The following is a 20,683-nucleotide window of genomic DNA, read 5'->3' as shown; positions in this document are numbered from 1 at the left end:
GAGTCACCCATGTTGAATTTCTTCACTGAAAAAGAGAAATAAGGTTACCATACCTCACCACAAATGACAAGATTTTTGCTTGAACACAGCTAATTGTGCACATCGGTGTGGCTGTCACATCAATGGCAGAAGCTTTCAAGGTGAAATGGTACAAGAATGTAAAAATATTGAGTAATTGAAGCTTTTAAAGGACTCAAAATGTCAGTTTTAATCACAGCACGACATGGAAACAGTCACTCATGGAAATATTGTTCCACATTGTCAGTCTGACCTCTCAGACGACCACTCCCTTCACTCCACATCTCTTCTTCTCACACTTCTTATTCATTTCTCCCCTTTTGTTTCTAGGAACAACCATAAAGCTATATTAGTGCTTTGAACCATATGACATTCCAGGTAAATGTCTCCCTAAAACATTGCAGGATTTCTCTTGTTATTGTGAACTTGACTTGCATGAAATGCTGCCAAGATGTGTCCATGTTCAAATTAACCCTGTTAGGAGTATTGTCTGTCAAAAGAAGTGTGAGTGTAATCAGTGGGGATCTTTTAACCTTGCTGACAGAAGTGCCTCTGGCTCCAAATCTTGTTGTGATACCTGATATGCAGCATATGCTAATACATAGTGACTGCTCTTAGTGGAGATTGTGATATTTTGATGTACACTATTCCTTTATAGAGTAGTGTCATTTAATTTGGGTACTGTTGCACATTTACAGATGCAGCCGACTGGAAACCATCTACTACAACAAAATAAATTGTGCTTTTGTGAAAATCCATTTAATTTCTCTTTAACTCAGCATAGTAACTACACATAAAAAGGCTTTGAGAGCAAGTTTCATTCTGTTCTTATTTAGTAGATAAATCATATGAATATTAATATCACTTAGTGATAGTTTCCCATTTTTTTATTAATTATGTTTAATTCATGATTCAACTCTTTTTTTATCTTCCTTTTTTATATTGCTGATAAATGTCATTTAACACACTTAACATAAGAGTGCTCATTTAACAATGTAATTATGCAAGTATAAGTCATACTAATCATCAACATGTACTTACTATAATATGGAACTATTTTCTGGAGTGGCTTGTAAATTACATAATGTTATTGTTTGTGCTATTGCAATTAATTACATTAATGTGTAGTATGTGGTTTGGGTATAAGGGTGGTTTGGGTATTAGGCAATTTTCTTTATGTTGCTCATCATGTTTGTAAGGTCACTAAAGCTTTTACTTTAATTATAAATGTCTGAAATGGGCCACTGAGAGAACCTACTATGCAGATTGGAGCTGACACTAATTAATCCTCAAGATATCTTGATCTGTCTTTAAATCCATTTTAGACATGATTTTGGATGTGAAAAGCAGACTCACATTTAAATAAAACTGAAATACAGGGAGAATATTGTAAATATATAGCATAGTGAGCACTATATATTAAATGAGATTACCCTAAAAAGAAAGCAAATTGGTCCTGGATATTTCATTACACCTTAAAAAAAAAATTAATATCTACATCATACATTTTAATCCATTGAATAATTAATTACAGATTTGATTGTTTATTTCTCCATTTTTTATCACTCCATTCCCCACTGTAACTTTGTCAGTTTGATTGACACATAGCAGAACATTTGAAGGTCTGTCCCTTGGTGGTACATGGAGCTGTCAGAGCTTGACTGAAATCTACTCAGCCTCCTGGAGACTGCTCCCAGGTGGGGAATGCTGTCTGGCTGCCTACGCAGCAGAGCACTCCTCCTGGACCCTCAGTCTCAGGATATCTAACATTTCCCTCATGTTCCCACTCCAGGCCAACGAGTTATTTACTTCATTGTAAATGCATTGTTTGCATCTTTTTTGTTTTTGTTTTGCTTTACATCCTCTTCTTTATCCACTGATGAATTTTAATAGATGTAACTTATGGAAGATGCCCAAAATTACTTTACATTGATAATTCAAAGATGAGTAAAATATAGGTGCATATGAACTGAGATTAATATAAATATGCTATGTTTTTTCACTGTATAAATGTTTTTTTTTTTTTTTTTTTTTTTAAGTGTTAACCTGCAATTGTTACCCTGAGGATCTATTTCTACTTGATGTAACACTTAAAATTATTTCTGTTTGTGTAACCTACTCCGCCTCAGACGGCACGCCCACACACATCACCCGCAGTCTGTTCTTTAACAGTCTGATGCTTATAGCACACAAAGCTAGAAACGCTTTCTTGATCAACTAAGCGCAAATCGGATTGGCTGGTTCAATGGAACTTCTGTGAGTAGATGCACACCGGACATTTTATCAGTCTGCCTGGAAGCCAAGTTGTATTCACAAGGTTCCACTTTGATAGAATAAGTGATTTTGAGGACTAAATAATCACAGAATTTGTCCAGGTTTGCCAGGTTAGTGCGAGCAAATCTTTTAAAGATATTCAGAGTTTCATTTGAGGCACATAGCAAAAAGTGAAGTGGATATCCATGAGCAGAGCTGCATTTTCTGCTTTGTTTATGTCTTTGAAATTCTCTATGATGAGGTTTTCTGTGCTGTACTTAGACATTTTCTGCTGTTATCCCATGTGCTTTCTGTGCCATCGCTCTTGAAGACTCACATGGAATTATATAAATTATTTTCCCTCATGTTAGTCTTTTATTGTGGTATGATTCATCTCCGATAACACTGCCCCTAAACATGCATTCATGTTGATACAGTTATGTTAAATAATATTTTTGACTCAAAACAATACAGGTAATTTATATTAGGGTGCATTTTATTGGGTTAGTATGGTACACCACTGTCTTTAATATGGTATCGCTTTAAACAAAATGTTTACTTATCCACATATACTAAAGAGGTCCATCACCTAGAACAATTTAAAGGTAATTTAGATTTTTCGATGATTTTAACTGATATACTAAGGAATGCTCTCTGTTCTCTCTGTTTTCCTTCTGCAGGTATTTCATTGATAGACACACAGATTTAGAGAGGCAGTTTAACATTAATATTGATGATGGGAAGATCACATTAGCTAAAACTCTGGACAGAGAAACGGATATGTGGCACAATATCACAGTGACAGCCACTGAAATCCGTAAGTAATATCTTTCTCTTTCTTCCTCTTCTTCATTGATACATTCAATTTTGTTATCGTGTTCAGAATGACTATATAACAACCTCAAAGAGATAATTAAGGTAAAACACAAAGTCCCTGATTAAATAAAGGTTTGCGTGTATTAAAACATGAAATGAAACACCTGACATGAATTTGCAATTTAGAGGCGTGCCTTTCATTAAAGGTGCTGTAATCGATTTTTTCATGGAAAGGTAAGCAAAATATTTTACTACTCCCTAAAAGTGTCCTGAGAGATCTCACCAGTCTCTGTTACAGCTCTAGAATCTGTAAACAGCAAACAAAAATGTGTCCGCTGACAATGACACTTTCTACCTGTCAATCATTTTGCACATTCTCATAGTATTGTAGTTGCAGCAAATTATTGAGACATAATGCCATTTTTATGCCATATTGCTCATAACAGTTGTAAGTAGAGGGCACAGTTTTGCTGTTCTTTTTGACAACTGTTTCTGCTCATATCAGTCTTAATACTTCAAATCTTTGGAGTGCGGAGTTTTGGGAAAATGGGGCATGGCTAATCAAACGGCTGAGCTTGTAGAAATTCTAGAATGGCTAAAATCACTTACAGCACCTTTAATGTGATATTTAATTATTTATAATAATAATAAAAAAATCTGTTATATATATATATATATATATATATATATATATATATAGAACATTAAATCACAACTGATAACATTACTGTTGATCATACAACTCCTTACTGAGATAAAAATACCCTACTAAAAATACACTTCCATATTATGTTGTTTTTAACTGGTGGAATATTAAGCAGCAGTTCTATCCAGTGCTCGATCAAAGTGGTCTTTTCATTTTAAAAGACGTGTCATACACGTGAATTCTAATCAACTACTCTTTCACTGGTTAAATAGCAGGGATTTTATGATGATATCATAAAAGCCTACAAATTATATTAACAAATGCTTAAGTTATTAAAAATAAAATGGTATTTAGTATTAGTCTGTGAGTGTGTATTTGGTGTAATTGTCACAAGCAAAAGCCTCCATTTGGAGGGTGTGTCCAAAATATTTGCATATTTTTGGGGGTAAATCAGCCGCAATAGGCCCACGACATGACTTTGATAGACTCCACAAGAAAATGATTCCGCTTTATTTGGGATCTTAGTAAATCGAGGCCAAAGAGATGATTAAAACCCTGTATACAGGCACTTTTTATTTAGAAGACCATTAAAAATGTTTACTTCGCCATTGCCGTAATTCTTAATAAGATAATGGAGCAAAAAATGTTTTTTACAGTGTGTATTGTATATGTCAAAAGGCTCTATAAGATAGATTGAAAAGCCCAAACTCTGAGACACAGCTTTAAATAAACTGTGACATCTAGAACCAGAAGAAAGCTTCACCTTAAACTCCAGTTTTTAGTTTTACCGTTAACAGATATTGAGGTGGTAAAGTTTCCTCTCAGAAGACACATAGATTTTACTGACTTAAATAGCTCAGCAGTCAATTCATGGACATCTAATGACTAAATTGTACTTGAGCCAGAGCTGTTTGCTATACGTCACAGATAAAAGAACATCTGTTGACTGGATAAAGAACTTATTAAACACAAGCTGTGGACCAGAAATAAATACTGCAAAAGCCATCCACAAACCAGGAGATTCATTTTGATTGGCATGTAGAGCTACATTATTTGGATGTTGGAGCCAAAAATCTTTCCCTGGAGGAGAAGAAAATAAATAAATAAACTGACGTTGTCATATACAATTTAAGTAATATTTCTTTGAGCTCATAGAGTAAAATAAATGTAATTATGTAAAGACTCCTCGCCTAGCAATATTGTATCTTAAGTTAAACATTTAAAACGTTAATCTTGCCCATCGTTTTGAACATGTTGTCTATCAAATCTGGATTATTTGGTCAGAAATCAGAGTTTATGACTTGAACAAAAATATCAGGGTAAAAACATAATTTTTCCTTACTTATCTTAAAAAAGCAAAAATCTAAGTTACAGTGAGGCACTTACAATGGAAAACAATGGGGTCAATATTTGGAGGGATTAAAGGCAGAAATGTGAAACTGATAATATTATAAAAGCACTTGCATTTGTTCTGTTAAAACTCATGTATTGTTTAAGCTGTAAAGTTGTTAAAATCATAATTTTTACATCGTTTTAGGTTTTTAGGATATATATGGTGTTATGTAATTATGTCAATGAAGTTGTAAAATTCCATATAACTTTACCCGAAAAAGGCTGGTAAGTGATTTTATAATTCTAAAGCCCAGTGCGCACTATACGATTTTGGCCACGATTCTGCCGTCTAAGACAAATTTCAGGAATCCAAAAGGATTTCCAATACACTCTCATAGCGAACTCACCAGGATTTGTATGACTTTTCAAAATTTCTTATTCATATGATATCGTGTGACTGCACTCGTTTGAATTCCTACGACTTTCACGACAGCCAATGATGTAGCTGGATATCGTTTCCATCTAATACGCGACAATTACTTTGTAATTTTGCTTCTGTCACACACAACAGCTTCCTATCATGTTTACACACTCTACTGATTGGTTAAGTTTAGATAAGGGGTCTGGGTTAGGGCATAATATTAATAAATATGTCCTTAATGCCTCGTGTGTGGAATTCATGGTTACTTCCGCATTAGACATCCTGGAATTTGCACGTGATTTTTGCAGTTCAAAATCGGCAATCTTACAACGTTCAGTGTGACATGTTCACTGACAGGCAAATAATAGCCTTTGGTTCAGTGTGACATGTTCACTGACGGGCATTTAAATAGCCTTTGGGATGATCTTTAGTCTCCGACAAAGTTCTGGCAGTGTCAGAAATTTTGCATCACAGCCGTGTGACCGCTATTCCGCTCCTCTCTCACACCCCAATTCACTTGGAAAGAAACCTGCTCTGCATTTGCACCACCATAGCAACATTTATGAACAGTTATCACTCAATGACTTTCAATAATTTTTCTTCTTTTAATTTTATATAAAAACTTTTAATAAATAGAAAAGTGTAACACTTCAGCAATATGAAAGCACAATTCCCCGAAATAAATAAATGTATTTATTTCCAGGTTTAATGTATATTTTGAATAATTTATCTTTTGACATGTGTTTTTTGAACCCTACGATGTGGGTTTATGTTTTTACTTTTAATCGTTTAATGTAATTTTGAGTGTGACCATGGTTTAAGGAGTGTATTAAGTACTGTACGCTGGGTTGGAAATCTCAATGATTAATAGTGGTGTTGTTCTGAAAGCAAAAAGAAACAAATGAAGCACAGAATTTAGTCTGTCATCTGCACAGACTGACTGAAGCAAAGCGGACGTGTTTACTCCTGCGCTAAACCGAAAATGAACCGCTGCTGGCTCGTGATGCACGAATGGCTTGTATGCGCTACAGGGGTCTGTTGGGTTTACAGCAGTCTCGTCACATTTTAACTTTTTGTTTAGCCTCCTATTCAGCTGATGAAAACACACTGCGTGATCATGAGGAAGGATTACATCAAGATGTATATTGGAATGCAGGCGCATAATTTCATATAAATAAAATAGTCTACACCTCTATCGCTGGCACACGTGCCATAGGTTGCCGACTCCTGGTTTAAAGGATAACATAAATATTGCTTTTCAAGTCAGTGGTTGCAACCCTAATTAAATACAATAATTTTCAGGGGTCCTCAAAAAGGACTGTAAATATCTGCCAATTAATAATTCCAATGAAAAGTCAATCTAATTTATTGGCAGTCAATCTGTTGTCTTCTAGACTTCAGCTGCCACCATTTTATTAATACAAATTGTTTTAACCTCCATGTATAAAACATTCACCTGTACTGGGGATTTCATGAGTGAGAGAGAGAGAGAGAGAGAGAGAGAGAGAGAGAGAGAGAGAGAGAACTGGGTGTGAGGCAGAAAGAAAAGAGAAATATCTGGGTCATTGTATTTACCTGGGATTTGCAATAGCTCACTTCTATATTTGGCCACTATCCTTCTGTTTTCACTGCTTTAATAGCTTGTCTCTTTTTGTATTAGGAAACCACAGCCAGATATCCCGAGCCGTAGTGGCAATCAAGGTGCTGGACATAAACGACAATGCCCCTGTATTTGCCACCGAGTATGAAGCCTTCCTCTGTGAGAACGGCAAACCTGGACAGGTATGAGGGCATCAATCAACCCTGCCAGCAGTTTCTCCCTCTAACATCTCCTCAGTAACGATCAGCCATGGTAAATTATAGCCTATTGATTTCAGAGAGAGAAGTAAGAGTTGCCTGGGTGGCCTTTTTTATCTACTCTTTCTCTCTACAGAAAATAAAAACAATCAGATCCATTCAGAACTGGTCAGAATTTTTGCCGACATGCTGTGTCTGCAACTAACATTATCAGTATATACTTTCTCATCCTCCTCCTAACACAGTCACCGTGAGAATACTGTCAATCTATGCAGGGGAAAGAATGACCAGAATGGCAGGGCCCTACTTTTAAACAAGCTGTTAATCATGTCCTGTCCTGAACAGGGATGGCAGATGTATAGATGGACTTGGCACAGAAAAGTGGGCTGCCAATGACAGCACCCCTTAGCTTAGAGTCTCTTCTTTTATGAGTGAATTGGACCGATTTTTCATCCTGTGTTGGCTGCTCTCAATGTCTGGCCTCATATGATGTCAAAAGTGGAGTAATGGATGACTGAGCCCTTGAGCTGTCCAACAGTCCATCTCTGTATATCCACAGGTGATTCAGACCATCAGTGCTGTGGACAAAGACAGTCCTTCCCAGGGGCACACGTTCCACTACCGTTTGGAGATGCTCAACAATCCCAATTTTACCATCAAAACCAATTTAGGTAAGAAAAACAAATTACTGTGAAACAGAATGAGAGAAAGAGAGACATCTGCAAGAACACACACTTTGTATCAAGTGGAGTCCTGAGGCAGTTTTGTGTGTTTAAATAGGAAATCTTGTGGAATTAGTGTACCCAAAAGTTAGCAGATGCACAATTGTCTGGACATCAGCTATTGTTTTACTCCCCAGTGCATTTTGAAAGAAAGCAAATGAACAGAATCCAAGCCACTTTTAGTGAGGTTTAGCGATGTATGGTGACTTATTCAAAACTGAGGCTATGCAGCATATGGTTATAAATGTGTTTGCGAAATACACTGACAATAACCTATCTGACTTTCCTCTCCACTCTGTGCTCGCTGAACAACCTAATATTGCCCGATGCTTTCGAAGACATTATGGAGAACTGTATTGATCTAGTTCCATTTGGCATGTGGTCTTATGGCTGTTTTTTTGGCAGCTCACCAAAAGGAAGAAACATGAAATTTTTTAACCAGACAGATATGACATTACATCAAAAGAATTCCGTCTTACAAGGTGCAGTTATGTGTTGAGTTAATATTAAAGTAAGTTAGTGAGTGAGAGTATAGGAAATAATTTTTGGATTATCCCCAACACACACTATGTAAATCCCTTGGAGGGCAATGCGGCACTTGCCGCTGGCGTTGAGCTGTGCATTGATGCCTTGACTCAACTCATGTGAAATGTTCTTTACAATGACGAAATAACATTATTGAAACTCAAAATGATTTTTATTTGTCTATTATTGTGGTCTGTTCTGATAAAAGCAATGCTCAGCAGTTTAAATATGCTACTGTAGGAAAATGATACCGTAGATCAGCTTTCTGTTCATAATTATTATACTGAAGTCAGTAGATTCATGCAAGTTTTAATAAAGGAGAAGTTAAGGATGTTATTGAAACTCACTATTATTAGACTATTATTGTTGTCTTTTTGGATGAAAAATAATGCTCAGACTGAAGGAAGACTATATATCTGCTTTGTTCTTTTATTGCTTAACCACTATAAAGTCTTTTGATAGATTCCTGTCATGAATGTCTCAAAATGATTCACTGACTCACTCATTCACATTTCCTGAAGGGGTCACTAAAAATTTAACAAATTTGTGAAACAGAAGCATGCCTCACCAAAATACTCTTTATTTTGCAGCTAATCCTGCACAATTGTAAACTTGAATAAACTTGAATCACTCAAATAGCTGGAATTGGTGCTTTTAGCTTATTCTTTAAAAGAAATATCCCCAGAAAGAAATGTCATGGACCAGTGATTGTCTTACCTTTTTTGCCCCTCATGAGTTTGCATCCCTGTAATTGTTGTGGCATTGCAAGAACATATCTACAAATTAGAAAAGAAGCAAATTTGTTTTTTCATTACCCACTTAGCGCTCTTGCCACCTGTGACCTCACACAGCGTAGCCTACCTGACTTTTTAATTTTTGCTTAGCCGAATTTCAAACATTACAAGTAAACATGCTACTAAGACGGACAGAAAACATGGACAAGTTCTTGAAAAGGAAAAATATTGACAATGGTTTGCCATAGAATTTTTAAGTTGTAAAAAGTGTGCTGTGGCAGAATTTTCTTTAGGAAACACTGATCTAGTGCACGATTCTGCACTGGCAGAAATGTACTGGCACTAGTTATAATATTTGTAGCTTTTTAAAAATACAATACTATACATGCAAAAACTATTGAGCTTGTTGCTTATATAAATAATCATCTTAGAGCTGTTTCACACTGTGCTCTTAAATAGAACATTAAAAAAAACGGGTTAGTTAGACCATAGAAAGCATACAGTATTTGTACATTTTGCGTAGTAAGCATACATATAAACATATTGTTTTATGCCTATAATTTCAGAGAACAAGGAGCCCAGACAGAGGATTGGTATTGAAAAATAATAGCTGTTTCAATGAGAGAGAAAAAATAAGATAGGTGTGAAACAATACTGGTAGGAAAATCGACGAACAATGGACGGCTAAGACAAAGGCAGACCTTGAGAATTGTAAGATGAAGCAGACAGGCGGAATGTCATTAGTGACAATCCCAGTGATATCTTGAGAGGTAGCATGTATTGTGAGTCAGCCTGAGTGTGTTCAGGTTAAAGATGGCCACTCCATCACAGAGACAGGAGAAAGCTCTGTAAGGACACCAGGCTTTCATGCAGCCTGAGGTGTCTGGTGCATAAAGGCTGCTTTCTCATCTCTTCTGCTCTGTATGTGTGTGTGTGTGTGTGTGTGTGTGTGTGTTTGAACAAGCTTGGCATCAAAACTTGTGCCACAATTTTAAAGAAAGTCCAAAACTGTGGTTCTTTATCTGTCACTCACTCGATGTTGTGTCGATGTAGTGACACTAGGGGTCACCCTTGGAGCACCAAACACCTCTGATCTTTGAGGAAATGCCAATGGAAATTGGCGAATGGAATTTGCTTGATACTCCCCTGGACATACGGGTGTAAAAGGAGCTGGCTACTCCTAACAACTCATTCAGATTTTTTTCTTCAGAGCAGAGCTGTTGTGTTTCAGCGAGCTGAATTTCTCTGCTGGTCCATTCGCCTCTTCGTTGGATTTATGGCGCATTACAGCGGTTTCTCCCCTTCGTGCACCGGTTGAGTGAAGTGAACGCCCCTGGGCGATTGACAGAATAAAATAGTATATATTCTTGCAAATAAAAGTATATTATCTCAAAAAGAGTGGCACTGACGGAGAACATCTTTGTAAAGATGCCTTTCCGTCTGTGTGTAATTCCTGGTTGCAGTTGTTACATCTCCGCTTCCGACGGCCACGATTGCTGTCTCACATGCTTGGGTGCTGCCCATGCGGAGACGGTATTCGTGGACGGGTCATGTTCTCACTGCGAGAACAATCCATGACAACGTTATGGTCGTGGCTTTCCTGCCTCAGAGGAAAGCCACCCCAGTGGCTCCCTGCCTCAGACCTTCTACCTATGGGTATGAGGTCACATCGGTTAGCACTGGGGGTGATATGGGGACCCCAATGGGAGCCGCTCCAATCCTTCCATTGTCCCCTCCGGTATGCCCTGACCGAGGCTCCCCTCGGCACAGGCACACAGCTAGCCATCTGTGCAATGTCAGCAACCTTACAGTCCCCTCTCAGGGAGCTCGGAAAAAATGGGCACCATAAGTCACCACGAAAAGCCCTTGGACGGGATGTGTCTTTTCGCTATGTGGTGTTTTTTTCCGTCACGAAGATCCCAGCGGTGCACAGTTGGGTCTGTGCTTTCCTTCCTGCAGGAGAGGCTGGAGGGACAGCAGTCCCCCTCCACTTTGAAGGTGTACGTGGCCATTATAGCGGCGCACCATGATGCAGTTGACGGTAAGTCTCTCGGGAAGCATGACCTGGTCATCAGGTTCCTTAGAGGTGTGAAGAGGTTGAATCCTCCCAGACAGTGCCTCATTCCCTCATTGGATCTCTCCTTGGTCCTGCAGGGCCTGCAGGGAGCCCCGTTTGAGCCCCTGGAGTCAGTTGCGTTAAGGTGTTCTCTTTGAAGACTGCCCTCCTGACTGTGCTCACATCCATAAAAAGGATAGGAGACCTTCAGGTGTTCTCTGTCAGCAATATGTACCTGGATATGTCCAGAATGCTCTCATGTGGTCCTGAGACCCCAACCGGTTCTATGTGCCTAAGGTTCGCATGAACCCGTTTCAGGATCAGTTGGTGAACCTGCAAGCGCTGCCCCAGGAGGAGGCAGACTCAGCCTTGTCGATGCTGTGTCCTGTGCATGCTTTGCACATCTATTTGGATCGCATGTAGAGCTTTAGACACTCTTAACAGCTCTTTGTCTGCTTCGGAGGACAGTGAAAATGGAGTGCTGTCTCCAAACAGAGAATCATCCACTGGGTCATTGACACCATTGCATTGGCATATCACGCCCAGGGCGTGCCACCCCCCTTGGGGCTACGAGCACACTCTACCAGGAGTAAGTTCTCAACAAGTAAGTTCTCAACAAGTAAGTTTGGGACAACTTGCCGTGTGTACCATTTGCATACACCGCCTTTCCCTTCCTGGAGGGGGAGATGTACGCTTTTTACCCCCCAGCCGTGTTCACAAGGTCGTAGACCCTGGATGTCCTTCCTCTTTAGCCCTGTGGCAGGCGAGTTCGCAGAGAAACTCAGTACATGTGCTATTAGGCCCTGTACTGGGGAAGGTGCTCCACATTTGCTGGTTGCCTGTTTGAAACCCCTTGTGATGTATCTTCCGTGAGACGGTTTCCCTGTTAGTAAACCTGCATCTTCCTTGGGCAGAGTTCCCCTCTGCCACTGAATCTCGTGTTTGTAGAGGTCACCGTGTTTGTAGAGCTCTATCCCCTCTGGGTTGGACCTACCACAGGGACTTCTCCACATGTGACACCGCCGACAAGACTCGGTAAGACCATGTGACATATTTCCACACAATTGCCTCCCCTTTGAGCTGGCTGTGGTCTCCTTGGTGTCCCATTGGAATTTTCTCAAAGATAAGAGGTGTTTGGGGCTCCCAAGGGTGACCCCTAGTGTCACTCCATCAGGGAACAGAGGTTATAAAAGTAACCAGGATGTTTTCTTATCACATTAAATCATAGTATATATCTATTAGTGATCCATGATTATAATGCTTGACATGTTGTACATTGTTAGAATCCCTTAATTGAACAATAAAGATTAACTGCATATAAAACAAAAACAAATGTATTTTTTCAGTATACTGTTCCATTCAAAATATCTAAACATTGTTAAAACAAGATTTTCGGAACAGAGCATGTGAGCAGAGTGGAGCGCGTTGTTGTTCCGCTCAAATATTTGCTCATGTGTGATCCCTCAACTCCAATGCTCAAGTTCAAAAGTCATCACAAAAGTCATCACTGAGTGCTCATGAGTGAGAGAGATGTTGTAGCGGCATGGAATGAGAAAGAATTTAGGCATTGTAGAACATAGGCATAATTTCGTCAATATTCTTGTTTATTTTTTGCATCAGGTATAAAAAAATCTCCCTCTTCATATTGGCATACAACCTAATATTTCATGGCGCAAATAACAACTGCACAAACAATGCCTCAATATAGGCTGCTTAAAAAAATTGCTCTGACCTCTCTGCCCTATTTGGACGTGGTTATTTTATAAGGGGACGTGGGGTAAATTAACAGCCTAATTACCAGAGTTTCTCATTTATTTTAATCCCGTGTTAATCGTTCATGTCTCTAATTGTTCCAAGTGTCTGAAGTGGATGTCGGTCAATGAGAAGACACCAGCTAATGTAAGGGTCACTTCAAAACTTAATCTAATGGTGACTGTTACATTTGGACTGATGCATAAGAAACAAACAAACATGATTTATTTTGATTAAGAAAATTTAAAAAGGACACAAGTGCTAATTTTGAGATTTGAGCAGAGTGAATGGGAAAAATTGGGTTAAGCCCCTCATTTTGTGACATATTTTCCACAAATGTTTGGGATTAAGCAATGTTGCATTCACAATGCATGCAAACGCGAACTGCTCTTTGGAAATCAATAGAATGCTGGAAATTATTTTAGATCATCTCAGAAGGTGTTCAATGTTCTTGCAGTTGCAAACTATTTTCAGATGACTGAAACAGCAGAAACAGTGAGCATGCATGCACATGTTCCATGAGAAGCACTGCGCTCATGAGCGGAAGAGTGCCTCTGAATACACAGCGAATCAAATATGTGCATCAATGGCTTTATTCTTTCGTTTTTTCTTCAAAATATAATCAAGTGTGTTACTTCATATGCACATCTTTGTGTCTGACTGTGACCTGTGACTATTACTTGTCACAGGTCACTCCAAGATTTGTATAAATTGCCCGCCACAGCAATAACACACCACTGCACATAAAATATCACATCTAGCAGGTTGGTGGGTGCATATTTTACACTGAACATAAGGAAAAACACAGAATTTATTAATTTAATTAACCAGAGGTTACATCACAAATACGCACACAAATAGTAAAGCAATAATATTTTGGAGCTTTAGCCTCAATAAACCTTCTGAAACCGAACATAAATTGCAATGAACTGAAGCCTGATTAAAATTCAAATTGATGGAAAAAATGCAACAGTTATTACATATAATATTTATCCTTGGACCTGTCCATGTTGACATTATTTCTGTGAGAGAATCTTCACTATGGGAATATGTGGTCATGGAACTTGTGTGTGGTCACCCACAAACATGTGCGGTGTTCGCTGATCTGCCTGACTCTACGAGCGCTGAATGTCCCGCATAATTAAAAGAAATTCCACTCATCATACAAGCTATAAAATTGCTACATGCAACACCACAAATTTTAATGTTTAAATGTTCTGATGTTGCTAATAAAATATTATTATGAATACATCTTACCCAAGTTACAGTCTAATTCAACATTAATGTTTTCCACATATCATCTCGCGGGCCAGAGATGACTCCTTTGCAGACCGGATCCGGCCCCCGGGCCATATGTTTGACACCCCTGCTGTAGTCTGTTGTTGGAATCGGCACCTGTCACCATCAGCTCGCGAATCACATCGAGTTTAAACACTGCCTCATCTCTGATAATCCACTCGGTTTAAAATCTTGGACCTAATACATCCGCCAACACCAGATATTTGTCAGTGTAGAAGCACACACATAGCTTATTAATGTGGCCACACGTGACATGTAGCACATTCTCTATGGAGCGGAAAGTGAGCGCCTTTTGAGTGGCTGGAGCAGGACTGAGCGCAGTCTCGTGAAACACGCTCCTCGCTCCTGTGAAATTCTCTGAAAGCTCCACTCCCTCTCTGCTCACTCTGTTTCAGAACAATTGTTTTCAGAAAAGATAATTCATCTTTAATGAGATATATATATATATTTTTTTTTTTTTCAAGTCAACTTTCTGTATTTTCAGTTCGAAGTATGTATAGTTGTGCTTTGACAGCTTGAATGAAGCTTATTCAAGGCTACGTATAGAGAAACGTCATCATAATAAACATCGCTATTTCTAATCATTCAGGTGGCAGAGTTGCACCGGTTTCATACACCAACCTGCAAACTCATCGTCACATTGTTCATTCTTGATTCTCTATCTAAATGTCATATTATCTTACATGATTTTGATTCTCAAGTGAATCATCTTGTTTTAAGGATGTTTAATATTTTGTTAGCTTTAACATTTTATGTAACATTATTATGTTTTCCTCATGAAGGGTAACTTGCATGGGTGCTTATTTGTTCAGTAGCTGTTCATTGCATAATTATCCATCCTAGAGTCTTGGCTCAAACATCATATGCAATAATGCCAGACAGGAACATCACTGAGTTATACAGTCCTGTATACAGTGGCTGTTCTGTGATGGTTCCCACCTGCACACAGCAGGCTGGTTGTCTGAAACACAGGCTGATCTCTAGAGCAAAGCATAGCTGAGGAGGTTTGTTTATAATGATATCTGTAATTGCAGTGGCTGGTAACATGGAGAGGCAGAGGTGAGCCGGGAACTGCTAGGCCCATCTCGGGTATATTGACCCAAACGAGATGAGTTATTCTTGAGGGCATTGTGCCCTAAAAATAAGATAGAACAGTGAAGCGCAGCATATTAGCGACCATATGCTGCCACAACCCATGGTATTTTAGATAATATTAGCCTATATTTTGCTATACTTGAATGCAGGCAAACATATTAAAGTTTAATTTGATCATAGCAATGCATAGAGAATCTAACATTTTGTCAGATCAGCAAAGCTTTGAATTAAGTGCACATATTTATTGTTGAAATAAGACTTAAAAATTAGGTTAGTTCAGTGGATAATGTATTTCACACATAATGACACATACAAAAAATATGGAACTTTAATTAAGTTGATAAATCAGCTCACAGCATTTGCAAATAATTGCTTTGTGATCTCAGGGAAACAAAAAGAAAGCCATATTTAAATTTTTCATTATCATGTTTATTAACGGAAATTAAATTCCAACCCTATTCAGTTTACTAATGTTTGTTCCAGTGAGCTCTGTGATGTCCTTTCATTTCATTGTTTTAAATTATGAACTTCCAGTTGTTCACCTTAATGGGAAGTAATAACTAAATAAATATATACATTACCATCCCCATGGTTGCTGCTAATATTATATCAAGTAATAAAAAAAGCCCTTTTCAAAGCTCCGTTATTTTGTTGTTTCACTGTCTCAGTTATTGAGGTGTTTCACTCTTAACCTTTCACTCAGTGGCTGATTTTAATTGCTTTCATTGATACACTACCAGTCAAAAGTTTTGAAACACTTACTAATTTTTTATTATAATTATTTTTTCTTCACATTTTAGATTAATAGTAAAGTCATCAAAACTATGGAATAACATAAATGGAACTATGGGAATTATGTTGTGACTAAACGAAACCGTGTTTTATTTTAGCATCTTCTAGGTAGTCACCATTTGCCTAGAATTTTTCTCAACCAACTTCTTGAGGTTTCACCCTGGGATGCTTTTTAAACAATATTGAAGGAGTTCCCATCTATGTCAGGCACTTATTTGGTCCAAGTCATCAATTTAAAAACATTTTTTTTATATAAAACTTTAGTTTTATAATTAAATAAATGAATATGGTGGCACAATTATATTTTTTGTCAATTTCAAACATTTAAGCATATGCCTTTTTAAGATTTTTAAGATCTTGAGAAACATTTCTGTCAAGTTTTTCAAAAGTATTGACCGGTAATGTGTGTGTGTGTGTGTGTGTGTGTGTGTGTGTGTGTGTGTGTGTGTGTGTGTATGTATATATATATATATATATATATATATATATATATATATATATATATATATATATATATATAATGGATGGAATACAGCAGAAAGTGAAGGCTTTTAGAGAGATATTTTATTGTGTATCAACTGAAGGTACTACTTGAGAGAGAGTGGAGAGGTTAAAAATGCGCTGTGGGGTATAAAGAGAGCAGAGAATGAAGTTACAGCTTCTTAAAAGAGCCATCAGTAAAGCATCAGCACTTTGCTCTGTTTCTTTTTCTGACTTTCTGCCTCCCTAGTGCACTTCCTCAGTTTCCTTCCACTTCTGCTGTAGACTTTCCAAGAGATTGACAACAGAGATGAATATCTTCACATTTAATTGATCTGATTTATATGTCTAACTAAGTATGTGAAAGACACTGTCTGTGTTTGGATAGAAATGTAATCATGTATTATAAGCCTACCATTTTCTTTCACAAATCACATCACAGCCAAACTTTATCTCTCCCTAGATAACTCGATCAGTGTTCTTGCCAAGCACGATTCCTTTCGGCGACAGAAACAGGAGACGTACCTCCTGCCCATCGTTGTGACTGATGATGGAGAACCTCCAATGAGCAGTACAAACACTTTAACTGTCCGAGTATGTGGCTGTAGCAGGGAAGGAATTGTGCAGTCCTGTAACGTTGAGGCCTTTGTTCTACCCATTGGTCTCAGTATGGGAGCTCTGATTGCTATTCTAGCTTGTATAATACTACTACTGGGTAGGTCATTTAGCTGCCTCTTTGACTCCTTCATATGAATTCCATTTTGTGATTTGCATGTAAAATATGAATTTGAAACTTTGCTTAGAAAAAAATTGCATATCTGAAAGGATGAATGGAATTGAAAATTGACACACACAGAGACTGCAGGGCAAAGGTAGAGATTACTAAGTTCATGTATTTGTGCTTTACAGTCATCGTGGTCTTATTCGTGACATTGAGGAGACACAAAAATGAGCCTCTCATCATCAAAGATGAAGAAGATGTGAGGGAAAATATAATCCGCTACGATGACGAGGGAGGTGGAGAGGAGGACACGGAGGCCTTTGACATCGCCACCCTGCAGAACCCAGATGGCATCAACGGCTATCTGCCCAGGAAAGACATCAAACCTGACCTGCAGTTCATGCCCAGACAGGGGCAGAACTCTGGTCCAAATGGAGTAGATGTCGATGAATTCATCAATGTAAGGCTTCACGAGGCAGACAATGACCCCACAGCTCCACCATACGACTCCATCCAGATCTACGGCTACGAGGGCAGGGGCTCAATTGCGGGCTCACTGAGTTCCCTCGAAACAGCCTCCTCGGACACTGACCAGAACTATGACTACCTTAGGGAGTGGGGTCCGCGCTTCAGAAGACTAGGAGAGCTCTATTCTGTAGGTGAGAGTGACAAAGAGACTTGACCTCCCACCACCACGGACATTTTGCTTTTGTCCACTTAACTTGTGTATTACGCTATGGGATTACCAGATGTTAGACACTGCTGGGGTTGGGGCACCTTGTTTAAAACATGTTAGAGAGACCTAATAGCATTAGTCATCTACCACATCAGTGTGCATTGTAATGTCAGAACTTAACAGTGTCTATAGTAGGAGGTCAATGATTCTTGTGGAGTGTGAGTTTAGATTACCATCATTGAGTGACTAGCAGTATTTTGGGTGTTTGTTGTTCACTGTGACCACCAGAGGCATTGGTAGTCGCTTGACAAGATTGGATGGAAAGAAGACTTTTGGACACATTGTAGCCCAGCATGGCTGCTCTGGAGAAAAGAACTGCAGAGGCCTCAAAATGACACCACTCCCCAGCAAACACAGATCTTTTGCCGTCATTCAGCCAATCAGATAAAGGAACATTTAAAGAAGAAGGTCAACTAAATAGCAATATATGGTCTACATTACTTATGAATGTATGTGTGATTTAACAAATGCGAGCTCAATGAACATGCATTACACTGGCTTTTGGATCTGCCTGCTGAAGTAATGTTGGCCCTTTGATACTTCGTGGCCAGATTAATTGAGTAAACTGGAAAAGCCTCACGGCTTGCTTTATACAACCCTTTCTATTCACATGCTTTAAGTGTGGTTCACACTCAGTTAGACTGTGTGAGACTGAGTTGAGGACAACAAGAGAATTGTGGAAACAATGAGGCCTTCGTTTTACAAAAGCAAAGTAGTATTCAAATGTTTTTTGGAGCATTGATGGTGTTTCTTCATTATTGTGTATGTTTTATATAAATACTGTATATAAATATTCATCACCAGTCATGTCTTTTTTGTGCTGCAGGTATGAGTATATTTGTACTTTTTATGTTGATTTTTGTATTTATTTATTTATTAATTTTAATTGGATTATAATTTGTATTTTTTTATTATTATTATTTAACATTTTAATTTAAAGTCTTTCCACTTCAGCTGTGTTTCATCACACTACATTATTCATTGTGAGGCTGTTTTTATTTTAAAAGCTGTACTGAATTTCTGTACACAGTGAGATACAGAGATTTGTTAACTATACTGAACTGTGAAACCAGTGAGAACTTGTTCTTGACCAGGAAAGTTAAGTCAATATTATATTGACACTGTGTGTGTATATATTTGCATAATATACAGTGATATCAGTGATACTTTTAAGCACAATAGCTGGAAGCATTTAGTTCATATTTATATTTGACCCCTGCCATTTTAAAATCAAAAACTGGTCATATCAGAATCTGTTGAATAAAGAGATACAGAAACAGACATGCGTAATGTGCTGCACTGTATTATATATATAAATGATGTACATAGAGTCACTACTGATTTTCTTAGCTTTTCTTTGAAGTGAAGGTTTTGTCTATGCACGTTAGCCATTGCACATGGTGATCTGAATGACAACGGAGCTACGTGCATACTCTTTTTTTTTATTTTTTTTTTACTGATACTATATATGGCAATTTTCTTGAACAAATAGTATATATAGAATAGTCTTTCATGCAAATCATATTTTCTACTGTGCTTTAATGCTCATACACTTGTATGTTTAATTAGCTATGCTCTGTATTGTAATCTAAGATATCCATGTATTGTTTCCTACTTTATGAAATATATTTTTATAAATACTTGTGGGCAGAACTTTTCTAACCACCATACTTCAAGTCATGCCAGGGATGTCATAGGTCATTTTCACGTTAAACAAGATCTCTGTCTCTCTTTTTTGTTTTCATAAAAATGTTTCTCCCATTTGGCATAAAGCAAACGAGTAGAAGTTTATGTAAGGGTGAGGAATATAGTGCTGAACCGTTATCACTAAGAATATATGCCTTAATTGCCTAGTGTGTAAGATCTTACTGTGTTTCCTGGCTGCAGTGATTTCCCTTCCACACTTTTTTAATCCCTTTACCTATTACTGCTACCTAATCTTTGTGTGACTGTCTTCAGGTAATCCCTCAATATCGTGATTTATATCATGATTTATTTGAAAGAGAAAAAAAAGTTGCTGAAATCCTTTGCCGATAGAGTTTTAATTATCTGTCCCCCACAGTGTTTTCCAACAAAGTGAAGGCTTATGCACCGTAATCCTCTCCCTTCTTTTCACCTCTCCTTTTGAAAGATTTGAATTTATCCTCAATCCTATCTGATAGTAGAGTCTTTTCATGAATAACAAAAGCTCTTGATCTTGTCAATTAGTGTGCTAGAGTTGATTTATCATTTGTTACACTAGAACTAAAAGCAATTTAAACATAAACCCATAAAAGATTAAATTTGTTCATAAACAATGTATTTATTTATTTAACTTTTATGCTCTGGGTTAGCTGCGATGGACTGGCGACCTGTCCAGGGTGTCCCCCGCCTTTCGCCCAATGTTAGCTGGGATAGGCTCCAGCCCCCTGCGACCCTGTACACAGGATAAGCGGTTGACGGATGGATGGATGGATGGATGGATGGATGGCTCTGGGTTAGAATTATA

The 20,683-nt window shown here is 38.0% G+C and overlaps 1 protein-coding gene across 1 annotated transcript in view; it reads left to right on the top strand.

Annotated features, from left to right (window-relative positions):
- Positions 1-19,587, top strand: part of cdh8 (cadherin 8) — a 123,855-nt gene extending 104,268 nt beyond the window's left edge. Inside the window, exons 7-11 of the mRNA XM_052146801.1 lie at positions 2,952-3,088; positions 7,147-7,268; positions 7,843-7,954; positions 17,202-17,453; positions 17,648-19,587. Of these exons, the coding sequence (XP_052002761.1) occupies positions 2,952-3,088; positions 7,147-7,268; positions 7,843-7,954; positions 17,202-17,453; positions 17,648-18,141 (1,117 nt within the window). The 3' untranslated portion in view covers positions 18,142-19,587. The remainder of the gene's footprint in view (positions 1-2,951; positions 3,089-7,146; positions 7,269-7,842; positions 7,955-17,201; positions 17,454-17,647) is intronic.
- The last annotated feature ends 1,096 nt before the right edge of the window (positions 19,588-20,683 follow it).

The sequence above is a fragment of the Xyrauchen texanus genome, chromosome 2 (genome assembly GCF_025860055.1).
Source record: "Xyrauchen texanus isolate HMW12.3.18 chromosome 2, RBS_HiC_50CHRs, whole genome shotgun sequence".
Classification (NCBI taxonomy): Eukaryota; Metazoa; Chordata; class Actinopteri; order Cypriniformes; family Catostomidae; genus Xyrauchen; species Xyrauchen texanus.
This window is presented reverse-complemented; position numbering and strand designations above follow the sequence as displayed.